This window comes from Manis javanica, chromosome 8 (genome assembly GCF_040802235.1).
Source record: "Manis javanica isolate MJ-LG chromosome 8, MJ_LKY, whole genome shotgun sequence".
Classification (NCBI taxonomy): Eukaryota; Metazoa; Chordata; class Mammalia; order Pholidota; family Manidae; genus Manis; species Manis javanica.
This window is the reverse complement of record NC_133163.1, coordinates 66,949,143-66,969,176: the sequence shown is the minus strand read 5'-3', so window position 1 is coordinate 66,969,176 and position 20,034 is coordinate 66,949,143. Positions and strand designations below refer to the sequence as shown.

Genomic DNA, 20,034 nt, shown 5'->3' with positions numbered 1-20,034 from the left:
GTACCTCAACAAACAAAAAGCAAATAATGCAATTAAAAAATGGGCAGAAGAGCTGTACAGACAGTTCTCCAAAGAAGAAATTCAGATGGCCAACAGACACGTGAAAAGATGCTCCGCATTGCTAGTTATCAGAGAAATGCAAATTAAATGAGATATCACCTCACACTAGTTAGGATGGCTACCATCCAAAAGACAAACAACAACAAATGTTGGCAAGGTTGTGGAGAAAGGGGAACCCTCCTACACTTCTGGTGGGAATGTAAATTAGTTCAAACATTGTGGAAAGCAGTATGGAGGTTCCTCAAAATGCTCAAAATACACTTACCATTTGACCCAGGAATTCCACTTCCAGGAATTTACCCTAAGAATGCAGCAGCCCAGTTTGAAAAAGACAGATGCACCCCTGTGTTTATCGCAGCACTATTTATAATAGCCAAGAAATGGAAGCAACCTAAGTGTCCATCCGTAGATGAATGGATAAAGAAGACGTGGTACATATACACAATGGAATATTATTCATCCATAAGAAGAAAACAAATCCTACAATTTGCAACAACATGGATGGAGCTAGAGGGTATTATGCTCAATGAAATAAGCCAAGTGGAGAAAGACAAATACCAAATGATTTCACTCATCTGTGGAGTAAAAGAACAAAGAAAAACTGAAGGAACAAAACAGCAGCAGACTCACAGAACCCAAGAATGGACTAACAGTTACCAAAGGGAAAGGGACTGGGTAGAATGGGATGGTAGGGGGAGATAAGGGTGGGGAAGAGCAAAAGGGGTATTATGATTAGCAGGTATAATGTGGCGGGTGGGGGAAAGGGAGGGCTGTGCAGCACAGAGAAGACAAGTAGTGATTCTACAACATCTTGCTATGCTGATGGACAGTGACCGTAATGGGGTTTGTGGGGGGAACTTGGTGAGGGGGAGAGCCTAGTAAACATAATGCTCTTCATGTAATTGTAGATTAATGATAACAAAATAAAAAAAAATAATTTAAAAAATTATGAAGACTAATGAACTAATGAACCGTCATTTTCAGCAGTTATCAAGATTCTGCCATTCTTATTTCATTGATTCCACTTTTTTGTGTGTGAGAAATTTTTTTTTTACTATTACTAAAGTTTAACAAAAAAAATTTTCAAAGTCATGAACATGTACATGATCCCATTTTGATATCAGAGCAATATGGAGAGGGGACATATGGGAGCTGTTGATTTCTCCGGTGACTACAGCGTTCGTTTATTCTCACTCCAAGGCCCCTAACATGATGATACTGTTTCCTCATCTTACCACCATTCCAATGCTGTTCTGTTGGCCACTAGTTGCCATCTCCACACAGTCATCTGCCACAAGATTCATAAAAAGGAATCAGACCTCCCATTATTCCTTCCACATATCTGCCAACATTTATTTTCAATGATAACTTCTTGTCCATAATAAGTTATCATTGAAGTTACCCTTTTTCAACTAATAGGGAAAGCTTTGCCCATAGCATCTGCTTGAGAATCTTAGAGATGCCAAGAAGCAGAATTCATGGCCTCCCTCATGGTCGCTTGGCAGATGGCGGATCCCAGAAATTTTTTAAAGTAAATCCCAGACATTATATTATTTCATGAGTACATACCTCTCTGAGTATCTTTAACAGATTATTATATCTATCTATACATATCTCCTAATACCAATTTCACAGCTACAAAATTAATAGTAATTCCTTTATGCAGTGTAATTCCCAGTTCATATTCAATTTCCCCCAATTATCAAAAAAAAAATTTTTTTAAAGAGTTGGTACTTTCAGATTAGGATCCAAACAAAATCCCTATCTTTCCTTTAGTTGATGTGTCTTTAGGTCTTTTTTGATTTGCCTTCTCTTCACCCCCACACTGTCATGCCATTTATTTGTTGTAGAGACCAGGATTTTTACCCTGTAGAACTTCCCACATTTGGCTTATTTCATTTTATGGTATTATTTAGCATATTCATTTCTCCTCCAAATTTTCTATAAACTAGAAGTTAGATCTAGAGATTAGGTTTGATTCAGGTTTCAATTTTTTTGACAAAAATACTGCTCCATGGAGGATGCAAGATGCTTCTTCCTATGTGTCATCCCAGGCAGCACCTGTGTGTAGTTGTATCAGTTTTAGTAAACGTAACTAAACTTGATCAGCTTGATTTAGCAATTGTCAGCCTAGCTACCTACATAGATTGTGTTCTATCCTTAACAGTTTCTCCCCAAAGAAGTGTCTGTTCCTCTGCAAAAGAGCTTCCATGGGGTGTTCCTGAGTTTTCGGAGTCCTAGATGGGACCTTTCCTTGCATTCATTGGCAAAAGGGATCCTGCCAGGCCTCCTCCCAGTTTCACTGTGTTCCTGGATTCACTCCTAGGGTTCTCACTTAAAGGGAGACCCTTTCTTTTGGATGATAACTTGTTGGTGATTTCTGGGTTTTTTGGTTCTTTTGACCCTTAAAAAGCCACATTTTCAAACCTCCACCTCGGCTGGCACAGCTGTGGCTACCCCATTCTTTTAGCGAAGAGTAGTTTGACCCTGCCTATTGGTGTTCTAAATTTACAGGGAATGTTTTTCACCTGTTTTTCGGTAAAGACGTTACCTGAAGAATTTTTTTTTCTATCCTTGCTGCTTTCACTATTTTTTGTGAGGGGATTCAGGGAGCTTCCCTAAATACTCTGCTGATATCAGCATTCCCTTGTCTCTACACTCTTGGCGTTTTAAAGTTTAAATTGCCTGCTATTTATACTAAAGTTATTTATTATTGCCCTACCATTGAAATATTTTTATTTGATCACTACTGAAGTAATTGTGACATTTTTTCTATTCAAAGATTGTGAGATACAAATGAGTACAAATTTAAGTATGACTATCCTCTGGGCAGCAGTTGGGCAAGCTTTTGTCTGACAATTTTAATCTCTTATTTACATTTTTACTGGGACCTGTATCCTGTTGCTGGCTATACTTTATTATGAAATTTAGAAAAGCAAAAAGTGCTCCTGGATAAAGGACACCAAGTAGGCCGCCTGAAAGGCTCTGCTAGTTTACCCTGACATCTGATCTAACAAGAGTGATACTATATTCAGATATGCGTCTGCAAACTTGCCTTGGACAGCATTTGCTGGGTATGTTTTATTTATTGGAAGTAGAAAGGGAGATTAGCCAAACTCATTAAGAGAGCAAATTGGACATAAGAATTTTGGAAGTTTAGGTCTAATCACAATGTTAAACAATGTAAATATAGTAGTATGAGCTTTGCTGTCCTAAATTTTAACATTATTTGATTGAGCCACTCTGAGGCATTTTAGGCTCCATGTTGAGATCAACTAAAAGTAAATAATCTTTAAGTGTTGTGCCTTTTATGGTGTGCTATAGGGTCAAGATTGAAACTGCCAAAATATGCACATTAGCCAGTGAAAGCATTTGTGTAGAGGGTACAACTGGCCAGTGCTAGATTGACACTAGTGAATGGGGAGTGAGATTATGTGTCCATAGTCACATTACAGCCAGCACCAGATCGCAGGAGTCCTGAGGCAAACCTGAAGGTAAAGAGCAATGGGTGAGAGCACAGATGCCAGAGCCAGGTGAATTAGGTCCTTCCTCCACCATTTTACTCAATGATCTTTGGCAAGTGACTCAGTTTTCACGTCTGTAAAGTGGAGACAAAAACCGTCTCTAATTCAAGGAGTTGTTATGAAGATTAAATGAATGTAGGTAAAGTGTTCCAAGTAGTGCCTGGCTGTGTAGTAAGCCCTGTTTGCTTTCCGTTGTTATTATCTTTCTTTGTGAGTTGGTTTGTTGGGCCATATTCACACATCATATTACAAAGAGTGAATAATGCCTTTCATATTATGGCAGTGGAAGTCTTTGATGACCACTATCATACATTAGATCATTAAGTACTCATTTGAATTAGAGTTAGTTGTGGCCATGTCACTAACAAAAAAGATACTGTTGGGTCAGTAAACTGATCTCCAGATTGAAGCTTAATACAGTAATCTGTATTATATTGCTTTTTTAGACTGATGATCTTCAAAAATAATTTGTTATTGGAGCCATCATTTTCTAGGTGATATTTTCAGGCCCCCAAAACATTCATGTAGCTTTAAATAGTGTTTGATTATAACTCAAGATGTACTTTATTTATTAGAAAGATCTTAAATAATAACTTTAATACAAAGGTGTAGTTTCATAGTATTACTTTCTTGTATGAACTAATTTTTTCCAAGGTACTGTGAATGTTAGACTTTATAATGTTGAAACAAATTAATTGCAGAAAAATTATGGAATGATTGTTTTATAGAAACATTTCCCACAATTCCAGTATTGTACTTACATTCAGTTTATAGTCAACTTCTTAGAGATACATTTTGTGTAAAGTGAGATTCCTCTGCCTCCCAGATTTCATATATTTGTTTCTTCTTTCTTTGACACATAATGATAGGAGCCATCAGCAAATCAACTTTTAAATCTAAACTGCTTTAGTTTGATTTGAATGTAAAATCTGTAACATTGCACCTGACCTTGTAAGAGCATTTACAGTCCTGTCATTTGAATCTTAATGCAATGTTATTAGGAGATCACTACTCTTGAAAAGAGGAAAAATTGTATAAGAAAAATCTATCTTTGTATGTCTTTCACAGTTTTAATTGGAAATCAGATGTCCAACAAAAATGAACAGATTCTAATTTAAGAAATACAGAAGTTAAATTTATCAAAATCCAGGACACCTGGTTTGAAATCTTTCCAGTTTGGACGGGTAATTTGATTCACCACTTTATAGAATGGGAAGTAGTAAGTACTAATCCAAGTTCTCTTCTGTAGTTCCTCCGTCTTGATGCTTGATGCATTGTAACGTCACAATAGCAAGTCCTGGGAGGATGATCCCAGCCGTGAGACTTCCTAGATCTCTGGTCCCTGCTGCCTCTTTTCTGAAATTAAAATATTGGATGTCTTTGTTAATTCAGAAATTCTATAAAGAATTTTAGCCACTAAGTGCAAGTATTTCATTTGTATGGCTAATTTTAACTGAACAATTAAGAGTAAGACTGCCAACACAGAGGTGTTTCTTCAGTTTTTAACCCATGCTCATATTTTGTCAAAAACTTTTATCCCCTATTTTAATGTTATTTTAAATTTCAAAACAATGCTACATACTAAAACCAAATAATTTTTTCTAAAATTACCTTCTAAAAGGTAATTTTAGAAAAAAAAATTTTATTTTGGTTTTGAAAGATACATATTGTTATCTGCATTATGTGAGTAATGGGAAGGTTGAGTTTGAGTACTTGCCTGACAGCAGGCTTTCTGTCCTAACAAGAGTGGAAGGGAAGCTATCAACAACTGCAGGCTCTTTTGAATTCCAGCCATCAACAGTTTATATCTCTAAATGGGGGGCCGCCTCCCACCACCATCAGATCTGATAGTACCTCTGTGGCAAATGACTGACAATCAATCTATTCTCAATCCCTCAGTCCACTCCACACACACACACACACACACAGATGACTAATGAATAAAAATAAAACAAGTACTTTCAAATAGACAATGTAATGGTCTATTTATAGTGTATAAATTCCTCATCCTCAGTTTTTGAAATATGACTTTTCTACCCCCCCCACCCCCGCTTCCTGAATCAGATTGCTATAAAGACCATAAAAATTCTTCTCCCTAATTTAGGATAGAAAGTGTGATACTTAAACATCTTCAAAAATAGAATATCAACACTTTTCAGTAAAACGCAGTTTATCTCTGCTTTATTTGTGTATTTCTGAAATTTACAAGTAACCACACTTATTTGGATTTACCAAATTCTTGGACCAGAATTTGGTAAGACTTTTTGATCAATTTACCAAAATAGCTTTAGATCAAGATCTGAGAGTCACATGAAGATTTAGACATTTTTCAGATATACTGCTAGAAAAATAGGAAATCAGACTATTAAAGTTGTTCTCAAAGTATTTTCTTAATTTTTCCTACAGAAGTGGTAGCTTCAGGATTTACACAAATCCTGAATTTGATTGGAATTTAATATTTTAAAGTGTGTTAACCTTTTAAAAACCATTTAAGTAAGAAAAGCAGCACACATACAAATGTGTTTAATGCCAAATTAATCAAATGTGGTTGAAATAATTCCTGAGTGACTCAGGGATTTAACAGAAATGAAAAGTCTTAAGTGAAGCTATGAGAATGTATTCTCAGTCATAAAGGAGAGATTTCAAGAAAGACAGAGATGAGGGACAGGGGAGGAAAGAGAATGGATGGAAAGAAAGGCAGAATCGGTGACAGGTTTCTTGAAATAAAAATTTAGTACAGTTGACCTTGAACAGCACAGGTTCGAAGTGCACAGGCCACTTACACACAGATTTTTTACAATATATTGGAAAATCTTGGGGAGTCTCCCCAAGATTTGAAAAATTGTTCTCTCTAGCTTTATTGTAAGAATACAATATATGATACATATAATATACCAAATATGTGTTAATAGACTGTTTATGTTATCAGTGAGACTTCCAGTCAACAGTAGACTATTAGTAGTTAAGTTTTTGGGGAGTCAAAAGTATGTGTGGATTTTTGACAGCATTGAGGCAGGTGTCCCCAGCCCCCACATCATTCAAGGGTCCATTGCAATCTTAAGATCTGTGTAGAAAGAATCTGCTGGGAAGAATATCTAAGCTATACTGGAAGGATGAGGAGGGAAAAGGGAGACTCTTTTGAGTGCTTTATATTTACTTTATCTCACATCTGGTCTGTGAGGTAGCTGTTATTCCCAGTTGACAGATGAGAAAACTGAACCATTGTAGAATTCTGGTATATTCTGAAGCAAAGAAACAAGCTATTTTAGTGTATTAAAAAGAAATATGTAACTTATTGCAAACTCTGAGGGAGGTGCTCTGAATTAGATGAAAAAAATATGTGACTGACCAGTATTATTTCCTCTCATTTAATGATGGAGAAATTCAGAAACAGCTGAATAACTTTGAGGCTTGTGGAGAATCACTGTGGTGTGGCAAATAGAATCTAGCAGTTGCTATTTCCATGTTTCCTATGTGTAGTCCATGCCGATTAGATGCTCTCAGCACATCCTCTTTGGAAAAGAGTACATATTTTAAAGAAGTATGGCATTTAGAAATGCCACAATAAATGAAACAAAAGCTTCATTGTTCAGAGTGGACATTTATTTTTCAGTTGGATAATTTCATAAAATTATATAATACAACCCAGCACTTTTTAAACAAACCTTGTATATGCCACAAAAAAGTAACACATCTTTAAAAATTCGGTAAATAAAGCTAAATAAGAATAGAGAATAAAAATTGCCCCTAGTTTAAACCATCCAGATTTAAATAAAATGCATTTTGGTGTAATTCCTTCCTTTTCATTTATTATTTCATAGTGGCTCTGACCTTTGTATAACATACAGTACATGTACAATGATTTTTAGTAAATTTATGAAGTTGTACAAATATTACCACACAAATATATCCAGTGTTTAAGATTTTTATCACCCCAAAAAGAAACTCCACCCCATCCCCCACCCCTCTCTGTCATGACCTTGGGTAACCGCTAATACACTTTCTGTTTCTATAGATTTGCATTTTCTGGGCATTTCATATTAATAGAATCATACAATAGGTAGTATTTTGCATTTAGCTTCTTTCATTTAACATAATGTTTTCAAGAGTAATCATTGTAGCATGTAAAAGTATTTTGTTCCCTTTTATTGCTGAATCGTTTTCCATTGTGTGCAGATATAGCACATTTGTTTCTCCATTCATTAGCCAGTGGAGATTTGGATTGTCTACACTTTTTAGCTGTTATGAATAATGCTTCTACTGACAATCATGTACAAGTCTTTTTTGTGTACATGTGATTTAATTTCTCTTAGAAGTAGAATTGCTGGGTCATATGGTAAGTTTGTGTTTAACTTTAAGGAAACTGCCAAATTGTTCTTCAAAGTGGCTGTAATATTTACTTTCCTACTAGCACTGTTTGAGAGGTCCAGTGTCACCACATGCTGTCCCACACTTCTTATTTTCTGATTTTGTGTAGGCATTCACGTGGCATCTTGTGGTTTTAATTTGCATTTTCCTAGAGATTAACGATATGGCATCTTTTCATGTACTTATTAGCCATTCATATATCCTCTGTTCAGATGTATTTTCAAACCCTTTGTCCATTTTTTACATTATGTTGCTTGTCTTATTAGAGTCTTTTATATACTCTAGAAAGTCCTTTATCAGACATAATGATTTACAAATAATTTCTCCCAGTCTATAACTTCATTTTCTTAATGGTATCTTTTGAAGCATGAGTTTCTCAATCTGATTTCATTATTAGTTTTTTTTGTAATGGACTGTGCTTTTGGTCTTCAATCTGTTTCTTCTAAAAGGCCTATAGTTCTGCCTCTTACATTTAGGTCTATAATCTGTTGGGAGTTAATTTTTGTGATGGTGTTAACATAAAGGTCTAAATGCATTTTTGTAATTTCTTGAGGTGAAATATAATGTCTTAAACTACACACACCTCATCTACTAAATTAGCATGCCTCTTAGCTAAAAGAAAAAAGGGAAGACTGAGGTATGAGAATGTTAATAGAAATGGCTGTCATACCTAAACATCTATATCATGCTGATAAAATTTTAGATATTTAAGCATGTAACCAAATACTACTAATACAACCAATATGAAATAGGCTTGCACACTCAGACAGACATACCAACAAACAAGCCCTCTTCTCTTTAATACAAATACTTATACCCCTCTCTGTTTTGTTTTGTTTTTTAAATAAACTTTATTTGGAACAATTTTAGATTTGTAAAAGAGTTGCAAAGATAATACAGGGAATTTCTTTATATTGTCACACAGATTTTTTACAATATATTGGAAAATCTTGGGGAGATTTGCAATAATCTCCCCAAGATTTGAAAAATTGCTTTCTCTAGCTTTATTGTAAGAATACAATATATGATACATATAATATACCAAATACGTGTTAACAGACTGTTTATGTTATCAGTGAGACTTCCAGTCAACAGTAGACTATTAGTAGTTAAGTTTAGTTAAGTTTTTGGGGAGTCAAAAGTATATGTGGATTTTCTGATACCTTAGGACACATCTTGCTGAGGGAAAAACGAAATAAATCCAGATAAAGCACAGATGCTCACAGACGCTGTTTGAAGCCACGGCACTTGCTGCCGGGACGCTGAGTATGGCTCCAAGGGAGGGGTCTGGGGCGCCACTTGCTGCTCAGGTTGTGTGCTACTTCGATAATGGCTCTTTAATGTTCCCTAATGTTATCATCTCATATTGTTGTGATGCATTTGTCAATCAAAAAACCAACATGGGGAGCATTATTATTAACTAACTTCAGACTATTTTCACTTCACCAGTTTTTCACTAATGTCCTTTTTCTGTTCCAGGATCCCCTCCAGGGTTCTACTTTGTATCTAGTCATCATTATTTCCTTAATGTCCTCTGATTTGTGACAGTTTCTCACACTTTACTTGTTTTTCATAACCTTGACTGTTTTAGGGAATACAGGTCAGATTTTTTTTTAGATGTCCCTTAATTTGGGTTTGTCTACTGTATTTTCTCATGATTAGTTGGGGTCATGGGTGCTGGGAAGACTAGCACAGGGTGGAAGTTCCTCTCATCATGTCATATCCAAGGAACATGGCATTCCTGCTGCTGTTGGCCTTCATCACTTTGTTGAGGTGGTGTGTGCTAGGTTTCTGTCCTGTAAAGTTACTCTTTACTGTTTCCATACTCCATTCTTTGGAAGTGAGTCACTAAGTCCAGCTCACCCTCCAATGGGTGGGGGAAATTAAACGCCACCTCTTGAGAATATCAATATATACAGGTATCCCTCACTTTTCGAAAGTTTGCATTACATCATGTCGCTTTTGCAAAAGGCCTACATTAGTACCTGTTTCACTAACCAAAAGAAATCCAAAAAGGATTTTTGCTTTTATGGAAAAAGGTGAACAACAAAAACAGCATTCAGCAGTTGTTTTGCAGTGAGCCATTATCAAAGTAGTGCACAACCTGAGCAGCAAGTGGCGCCCCAGACCCCTCCCTGGGAGCCACACTCAGCATCCCTGGCAGCAAGTGCAGTGGCTTCAAACAGTGTCTGTGAGCATCTGTGCTTTACCTGGATTTATTTCGTCTTCCCTCAGCAAGATGTGTCCTAAGGTATCAGAAAAGCCTAAGACAGGTTATTTTTAGGTCTGGAGACACTAAAAAAAAATTTCCATATAAATTAATGGCAATTGTTTCTTCACATTACACCATTTTGGTTTATAGAAGTTTTCATAGGAGCTCTCTACTTTGGAATAGCAGGGGAAACATGTATTTGGGGTTCTTCTGTCCCATTTATTTATTCAGACATGTACTTGTATCAGTATTTACTCATGTATACTTATTTTATTATAGGCCAATACTATTATTTGTTGTTCAAGTCATTCTAGCCTTTGACCATGGGGAGCTCTTCCAAATTGTCTGATCAGTCCCAGTGTGTCTGTCTCTTTTTTCAACAGCTTTATTGAGATATAACTCACATACCATACAATTCACCCATTTAAAGTGTACAATTCAATGGCTTTTATGTCCTATTTGTGTGATGCCATGCCTCTAAGACCCCACCCTCCAAACCCTTAATTTACTTTCTTTCTCTGTACATTTGCCTATTCTGGACATTTCACGTCATCATATAATACATCATCCTTTTGACTGGCTTCTTTCTCAGCATAAAGTTTTCACAGTTCGTCTGTCTGGTCTCTTTTTCTTCTTTTATTTTCTTTTTTTACTTCTTGTTTTTGAATGATTTCTGTCTGGTCTTTGATCTTCATTTAGATGTTTCTTCCACATAGTTGTAACCCATATGGGTATAGACTTTGTTGTTCTGATTTTGTGACTTAGCATTATTTTATCCACATTTTTCCAATCTTTTGCATAGTCTGCATTTTTTTAATGGTTAAAAACATCAAGTTGGTGTGCATTCAATATTTGGTTCTCAGTTTGTAGTATCTGGGCTTGTTTCATTTTTCACTATTATAAATACTATTGCTATAAACATTTTCATGTATATGGATTTTAAATTATATGTTAGGATAGGTTCCCTAAGCTGAAATGCTTGTGTTAAAAGAGACAGTCATTTTCATGATTTTTTATAACATTCTACAAGGTTACATTGTAGAAAAATTTGTAACAGTTTAGGGGATCACTAATAACTATGTGTGTGTGTGTGTGTGTGTGTGTGTGTATTTCCTCATAGCCTCATCAGCATTTTTTCTGGTTTAAAATAAATAAAGGGAAGAAATGAAAGAAGTCAGTGTGCTAAATGTTTACCAAGAATTATATCATTTACCTCATTTAATCTCATCCATCACTCTGTAACGTAGATACTAGGCCTAGTTGACACTGCAGTGGAGTGTTAGCCCTGGAGGGCAAACCCAAAGATCAGACCCTGGGCGAGTCAGGGAACCCCAGCTAGGACATTAAAGAGTCCAGGCCAACAAAGAATGGGAGCTGAGGCACTGCATCAAGGGGACAAAGACCGAGGAAAGCTTGAGCTAGGCTGGCTCAGCATGAGGTCCTTTTGATGAATCCCAAACACATCTCTTTAGTGCCCTTTTATAGGATCCAGCCAGGCTTTTGTGAGTGGAACAGGTTCATTTAAAGGTGCCTGAAGAGAATATACACTAGGCTACCCTTCTGACATTTTAGAGTTCATTGGTCACATTTATGTTTATAAAATAAAGTTAGTACACATGCATGCTTTTTTACATGTGCAAGTATAGAAGAGGTCTAGAATCTAGGATGTGCACTAAATTTAAAAACATTGGTTATGTCTTTGGTAGGATGAACAGGATTTGGGCCAGCAGTTGTGGTACCAGGGTACTTTATATGTCTGCTTTATTTGAATACTATGTGATTTTTTTTAAAGAAAAATTATTGCTAAAAAAAGCTTTCATTCATTCAACAAACATTTATTGGATGCTTACTATATAGTAGGCAAAGATCTGAACATATAGACTGTACCCACAAGCTTATGTTCTAATATAGTGTTTTTCAAACTTTGGGTCATTGTCCTTTAGCAGGTTCTGAAATTTAAAATCATTGGGTCATATTGGCTTATAACCCAAAATATAAAATCAAATATCCATGAGTCCTTGCTGATACAAATGAATACATACATGCATACATACATACATACATGCATAAATAATGGAATAGAACAGATATCTCCTGTGCAGCATTCCAAATAATTTATGTAGGTACTTCTCCCTCAAAGAGATGGAATGTAACTCCCCACCCCTTAAATATGGGCTATGTAATGACTTCCTTCCAAAGAGTACAGTATGGAAAGGGAAGGAATACTTTACAGTAGAGAAACCTGGCAAAAACTACCTCAGCCAGGGGACCAGCATCAGTATCAACAGCAATAGGTCATGTTGGTAGTATATGCCCTTGATATGAAGTGATAAAATGGCCCATTATCTCTGTGGTCTTCCTCCCCAAAACTCATAACACAGTCTAGTCATGAAAAAAACATCAGACAAATCCCAAGAAGGACATTTATAAAATACTTGACCAATATTCTTCAAGCTGTCAAGGTCATCAAAAACAAGGAAAGCATGAAAAACTGTCAGAGCCAAGAGAAACATGACGATTCCAAAGAAACATAATGATTAAATGTAATATGGTATCCTAGATGGGGACCAGGGACAGAAAAAAGACATTCAATAAAATGTAAGGAATAAAGTACAGACTTCAGTTAATAAGAATGTACTGTGACAATATTGGTTCATTAATTATAATAAATGTCATACTAATATAAGAAGATAATAACAGGTGAAACTGGGTGTGGGATACATGGGAACTCTCTAAACTGTCTTTACAATTTTCTCTGTAAATCTAATACTGCTCTAAAAAAATCTATTTTAAAAAATATGGGCCACTGGTAGCATTTTTCCTCAACATTTTATGATGGTGGTTTTTAAATATACTACAAAACTGAAAGAATTTCACAGTGAATTCACATATACTCACAACCTAGATTCTAATATTGTTTTACTATACTTATTTTTTCATATATCTGACCATCTGTCCATCTACCTGTCCATTAATTTATCTTAGTTTTGCAGTGCACTTCAAAGTAAATTATAGATATCAGTACACTTCCCCCAAATACCTCAGCATGTATATAACAACTAGAGTATTCATTTCTTTTTATGTAAAATTTACATAATATATATATGCATGAATATATACATGAATATGAATGGAATAAATGCACCTATCTTTAATGTACATTTGGTGAGTTTTGAAAACTTTGTATGTCTGTGTAACCAAAATCCCTCACAACTGCATTTAATATAAAATGATATGTCATAGGAAATACTAGAGTGTAATACCCATAGTGTAGGTAAGTATTGTTTTGTGAAATTGTTTCAGATACCTGTATACTGGGTCACCATATAAAGCATTTCTCTTACCGTCACAATAAAGAAGTAAAAATCACTGGTCTGATAGGGGAGCTCAGCATGTAATCAAACAGTGATTATGTAGAGTAACAGATTTTGTTAAGATACAGTGATGAGTTCAAAGAAAGGAGTGTTCTTTGTGGTTAGAAAGAAGATATTGGGATAGTCTGGAAAGGCTTCACTGAGGAAGGGGTGACATTATCATAAGGACATTGGTCAGCATTTGGGTACATTGTGTGCCAACTGCTGAGCACTGTTCTAAAGAACATTACAAGTACTAACTCCTTTCATCCTCACAGCCCAGAAGGTAAGTCCTTGTACCTAGGACTGAATACAAAAAGGTTAGCTTGCCCAGAATCAGAAAGCTAATTAGTAGAGCCAAACAGAAGCTCATGCTTTTCACTACCATAATGTGTATGTGATATGGTATGTGTACTATATGTTTCTCAGTGAAAATTGATTTTTAACTTGGGGGATCCTATTTCAATCACTTTTATGGAGAAAAAAAAAGTTTTTGTCTGTTATTACCTTGGGGTGTGTGTGTGTGTTACAGTATTATGATTCTGGAGTATATAGAAACCATTTAGAGCTAGAAAGGATGTTAGCCATCATCAAATACCACTTTCAATTCTAGAAACTTCATACTCTACTGTTTTCATGCAGTGAATTGCTTGAAATTTTCCAAATTAATTGTGCAGCAATATAATGGAAAAAGAGAATATTGACTTGTTCATTCCCAAAGCTACCTAAAGTTGATGCTTATTAAACTTTAATGAACATTTAATGACAATAATACATTTTGTGAGGCAAAGAGGCAATGTGATAAATTAAAGACACATTATATTATGAGTCAGGAGACCAGAATTCAAAACTTTACTCTTCATCTCGGATTATCAGATTTCCCATCTGCCAAATGCAGGGAGTGTATATCGGGGATGACAGATAGAAGGTGCATATGTTGCCACACCCTGCTTCCTAATTCATGGCTGACATTACTAATCATTCATGGCATCCTTTTTCTCAGACTCTTTCCCAAAACAGTTTTCAAAGCAGCTATTACAGTCAGTCACAGTTGGCACCCAAGCTGAAATCTATTTGTCATCTTTGGATATGACAATCTGTAAAGACTTTCAGTTCTGACTCCCAGAAGTACACTGTCAGAAATTTGAAAACTGCCTGATTCAACATGGACTTCAGTCTTTCTGGTCTTTCTTTTCTCTAGACCCTAAGTGTACATCATGCAGGGTCCTGGCACATTGATCTGTTTATATTCCTGTGAATCTACCAACCTCCCTAGTCTTGACTTTGGGCTTCCTGGCACCCTTTTGTGTAATGCTTTTCCCAATGAAGTTGCCTTTCTTTACTCTCCCTTGATTGTTTGTGCATTCATACTAGCTCTTGGGTATGGAATCTCCTAACTTCCTAGCAGTCAAAACATCTTCCCCAGCCTGTATGTTGTTGAATGCAAAGAGTTTATGAACAGAGGAAGTTCATACCTGCTCCCTGACTGTTCCCAGCACTTGTCTAAGCATATTCCTTCTTATTGCCCTACTTCAGTTTCATAATTATTTGATCGCCCTCCTCCCTGATGATTAGTAACCAGGGTAGGTGCTTAAAGCTTTCATCTTCAGTTCTCTAACATGTACTTGTTTCTGAGTTTCTACACTGTCTATTTTGGCATTGTATATTTTATAATAGAAATAGTTTTGCTTGTCTACTTTATTACTGCTGTGTAATCCTACAAGTTATAAATTGTGCAATTGTTTTGAGTGGCAAAAAATGATGTATTCAAGCCTTTAGATGCCCTCAGCTCCTATTTTCAAAACTTGCGTCCTAGTATCAATTCAACACACCCTGGTTTGTCATCTTTGCTCTTAAGTCAGTAGGAAGGAATGCTGTGCTTCTAAGGTGGAAACCAATTTGATCCCTCAGTGTACATCTCAGTGGGATCATTTTATATCTCATTTTACTACTTAATACAACCAGGGCATTTAAAGGCAAAGTTTTGGCCATGAGTACCTTTGAGACAATATTTCTTTTTCTTTTACCTGGCAGTTGGAATCCAGGGTTAGGATTGTAGTTTCTAACTTTAATGAAGATGATTTTAAAGTAACTTTGCTGAAAGAGAATGAAAGAAAAGATGGTAATCTGTATTTACTGGTCACCTGCCATTATTTACTGGCAATAATTTATAAGGAGAATAAAAGCAGCACTTCATACCAAATGATTGAATAACACAGAGTATGTTGCAATCCCACCTACAGTAGTGAGCTTATCTTCCTGGAAAAGGGAGTGAGTGACCACAGGCCTCCCCCATGGTACAGCTGTTATGTCCCCAGTTGAGCTGGTCTAGATAACATCCTGCTGTGCACACTGAATGAACGCAGCGGCCCCAACTTTGCCAGACTGGTTCTGGCTCTTGCTAGCTCTCAGTGATTGGAATTATTGCAGAATAACCACCTGCCTCATAGAGTTTCGGAAATAAGAGATAAACTGGGAGGGCAGGAAATAATTTAAAACCAATCCAAGAATTTTCCAATAATTTTTTTGCTTGTCCTTAAAATGGGATAACAGAAGTCTGCCTCAAAGAATTAAATAATATGTGTAAATTGTTTGGCACAGGACCTTATAGAACTTGTAGGGCTTTGACAAATGGTTGATATTACTACTACTGTTTTACAAAACTAAGAAAAAAAAAGCTACACTATAGATCTTGTCTCAAGTGTCCATAAAATAAAGTTCATATTCTTTAGCATGACTCGTAAAGCCAATTTGCTTATGTGAGCAGCTTAATTTCCTGTGGCCAGTCTTTCGGCCCCCTGAACTGAAACCACAGTGAACTTTCCAGAGCGTCATACCCATGTTTTCTCTGCCTCAGAGTCACTCCCTCTAGAACATTTCTTCAGGATCTTGCTTAAATGCCCCAACTTTCCTGTGATGTCTCTTGTCCCTTCTTTCTGTGTACCCTAGAAGTATCCTGGTCCCATTTATAGCTCATCACCTTATACTGCTGTTAGTTGCTTACCACTCAAGTACCTCTGCTAGGTGTGAAGATCAGAAAATCAGAAATCATTCATTTCCAAATTCTCCTCTGGTGCTTGACACATAGTTGGTGCCCAAAAAGATTGATGAATCAATTGAACAAATATGAAGTACTGTGGATACTCAAAAATGAAAATTTTTTTAGTTATTAAACCTCATTTAGTTCATAGGAGTGAGGACCAGTGTTACCAGAGACATTTTACTTCTTCCTGGTTCATCTATAGAACACACTTGATATGATTCTTGAGAAATTTGATCTTGCCTTCTCGTTGTTCTTTCATTCCTCAGGTTCTAGTTACAGCGAACCTTTGCCATAACTTCTGAATTCTATTTGGGAAAATACTGGCCAGGAAAAAAAAATGATAAAGTTTTTCCTCATGGTGAATAAACAAGGGCAAACTCGACTTTCTAAGTATTATGAGCATGTAGAGATTAATAAGCGTACCCTTCTTGAAACTGAAGTCATCAAGAGCTGTCTCTCTCGATCCAATGAACAAGTAAGTTTCAACTCTTCTTTCTCTGCATTCAATTCACAGTGGCAGATCTGTTATTTCTTAGTCTCAAGGGCATTTTCTCTGAATTGCGTTCATTCAACAGCTATTAGGAAAAATAACAAATGAAGTGAAATGAAGACTGAAGCATAGCTCTCTTTACATCCCCTTAAGGAAAATAAAAACAAGGCGCCCGAGGACGAGTCTTCAGTTTCTTATTTAGGTCAGCACATTTAGTTGCAGTTCAGATTTACCCTGCTAACAGACATACCTTATTTTTTTGTTCATATGGATTCAGCCCTTAGAACTCTTAGGAGTACCTGTAGTAGGTGGCTGTCTTTAAGCCAAAAGATGAAAGTCAAATGACCAATACAGAGGTGAACACTTAAGACTCACTTTGTGCAAGAGGATAATAATATGATTCTCCTATGGAATGCAGTTTTTTTCTGCTTATCAGTTTTGTAAATTTTCTACCAACATAATACTGGAACTAGTTACTTAAAAACACATACAAAATGGCAAATCTATCCATTTTGCCAAAATTGAGATTAAATAAAATCATTAAAATAATAATAAATAGGAATTTTTTTAATGGAGTCTACTCCTACAAAGAACTTTAAAGAGTTTCTTAATCCAGGCCTTAAACTTTGAACTCACTGGAAATCTCTAAACAAACTACAGAAAAATCAGAAAGTTTGTTTCAATCACTCATTAATTTTGCCAATTCTCCATTTCACTGCATATGTAAAAAGGCTGCCTGTGGGAACCTCTGCTGTCTTAAAATACTAAACTACATCAGTGCCCAGAAGTTACACATTGGAACTGTTTCCCTTGGCTTCTAAGTTGATTTTCCAGTCTGTACATCTCAGAGACCTCAGTGGCCTGCCATGGCACGCACTACTTCATGTAGTTGTCAGAAGGAAACAGAAACTATTAAAGGGCGGTGCCAACTTTTAATAAACTATTAAAGTACATAGTCCATGTACTTTAAATAAAAGCAAACAAATTTCAGAAGCATTCCTATTTGACTTTCTGCAATATACAGGGACTTGACATTTTCAAACACCACTCTTACTGACCAGTTTGAAATGTATCTTTCCTTTGAATATATTTTCAAAAATATATTTATTATATTTTACAAAATATATATTTCTTTACAGTATATCCATTGGAATTAGTATACTGTTAGATATTTTTGAAGCACTTTAAATTATTTTAGATTTTAAAGGGAACTCACTGGGCTTTCAGCATTAATCAGGCACCAAAGTAACATAATCGCAGCTTAATTTGTATCTACAAAAGTACTTTGATACTTTTATCTTTTTTTTTTGTCAGAAACCCTGAGAGGCTTTGGATAATGTTCCTCAGTTCTTTCAAATAGGTTGTGTTTCCATGAAAGGTTCAACGAAGCAGAAATCTTACTAGCTCAACAGTGAGCCAAAAGCTACAGGATGATCCTGTACTTATTACCTTTATCCTAATTTTAAATGAAAACCTCAAATCCCTCCATTTTGTAGGTTGTCAAATGGCTTTCACATCAAATAAATTCCATAATGAAAAGTTGCAGCTTCATTCCCAGGTGCATCCAGGCACCTGAGAGCACCATATCCCAGTGCAAAAAGCCATGCAGTTCATGCTCGGTCACATCTGATCAAGCACACCCAGAAGTCTCAGGAAGGGTAGCACTGTGCCTGCAGCCTGCCATCCAGTCCCTGTCCACCCAGTGCCTCCCTGCTCACCTCTGCACAAACCTAGGAGAGAGAGGAATGGGAGGGAGTTATGTATCCGTAGGTCAGTGCTAGTAGTCTAGTTATTAATTCATATGAAACTATGTTTACAGAGATTTTGTCCAGCATCTTTAAATAATTTGTAAAAGAGCCTACAATGATTCTTTTCATGAGGATAAGGAAATCAAGATGTTTTGTTTGGTTTGTTTTGCATGTGTGTATGCTATGCATATTTGGCTCTTCAGTGACCATTAAATACTACAAAACTGAATCTCTAATTGCTTCCAAAAGAGCCTAGGGGAGGTGGAAAGAAGGAAGTCTTCACATGTTGGCTTATTTTCATATTGGAGGCAATTAAAATGCTGATTATTATTTTTGCCTTCTGAGTTCCACACAGAGCCAAGCAATGAATGAGTATCAGGGAATGCGGACAGGTGGGGACTCATGTGAACACTCCAACTTTTTTCCAGGACCACTTTTCCACCTCCTGGTAGAGATGATTCCAAGTAGTCTCCTGAATATTGTGAGGAGGCAGCCAACAAAGATTGTGTAACGTTTTAATGTAGGATATTTCTAGGAATGTGTTGATAGATAGTCAAGTCAGAACCTAGCAGTTATGCATGTCATTTTGAAGGAATCCCTGTCAACCATAGGAATTAATATCTGTTTTGCCTAGTGCTCTTTCATTGAATACAAGGACTTTAAGCTGATCTATCGGCAGTATGCAGCTCTCTTCATTGTGGTTGGAGTTAATGACACTGAGGTAAGACAAAAGAAGAGCCTATGGAAAGTGCAAGAAAATCAGGGATAACAGTTTGTTTTTTTGTTTCTCTTTAAATTGTCATTTCCTCCCCAGTTGCCTTCCTAATAATTATTCTGACTGTTCTGAAGGATCATGGTTTCTATCAGGGCTGGGGAAAGCTTTGTGGAAGAGAAATACCTAGGATTTTTCTTGGATTACATGAGTAGTTTATGAAGTACCACAGAATGCCTTCCCTGACCCTCAGCAATACCAGCGTCCTGCCCTGCCATGTGTGGCACTGTGGTGCAGCTTAGACAGGTATAGAGAGGCCAGTTAAATGTAGGTTGATATATCAGAAGCCAGAGCAACTATAAGTATGACTGTGTTTTGACTATGTCTCCTCAGACTTAGTTCACCTTTTCAGAAATGTTAGCTCCAGGTCGACAGCACTTATGGCCATGAAAGGGTGTTTTAAGATCTAAAATACTTTGATATCTCAGTTGACTGTTTTTTGTCCATGAACCAAACTTTGAGGT

General features: G+C 36.3%; 1 protein-coding gene and 1 pseudogene across 6 annotated transcripts in view; one reads left to right on the top strand and one right to left on the bottom strand.

Annotated features, from left to right (window-relative positions):
• The window catches only part of AP4S1 (adaptor related protein complex 4 subunit sigma 1), a 75,031-nt gene that overhangs the window by 19,646 nt on the left and 35,351 nt on the right, over positions 1-20,034 (top strand). For all 6 annotated transcript variants that reach the window (XR_012120574.1, XM_036999315.2, XM_036999312.2 and 3 more), the window contains exons 2-3: positions 16,827-17,035; positions 19,433-19,519. Coding sequence is in view for 5 of the 6 variants with exons in the window: in XM_036999315.2 (XP_036855210.1) it covers positions 16,898-17,035; positions 19,433-19,519 (225 nt within the window). In the remaining variant the exon portion in view is untranslated. The remainder of the gene's footprint in view (positions 1-16,826; positions 17,036-19,432; positions 19,520-20,034) is intronic.
• On the bottom strand, positions 850-10,022 carry LOC140843099 (small nuclear ribonucleoprotein G pseudogene; annotated as a pseudogene).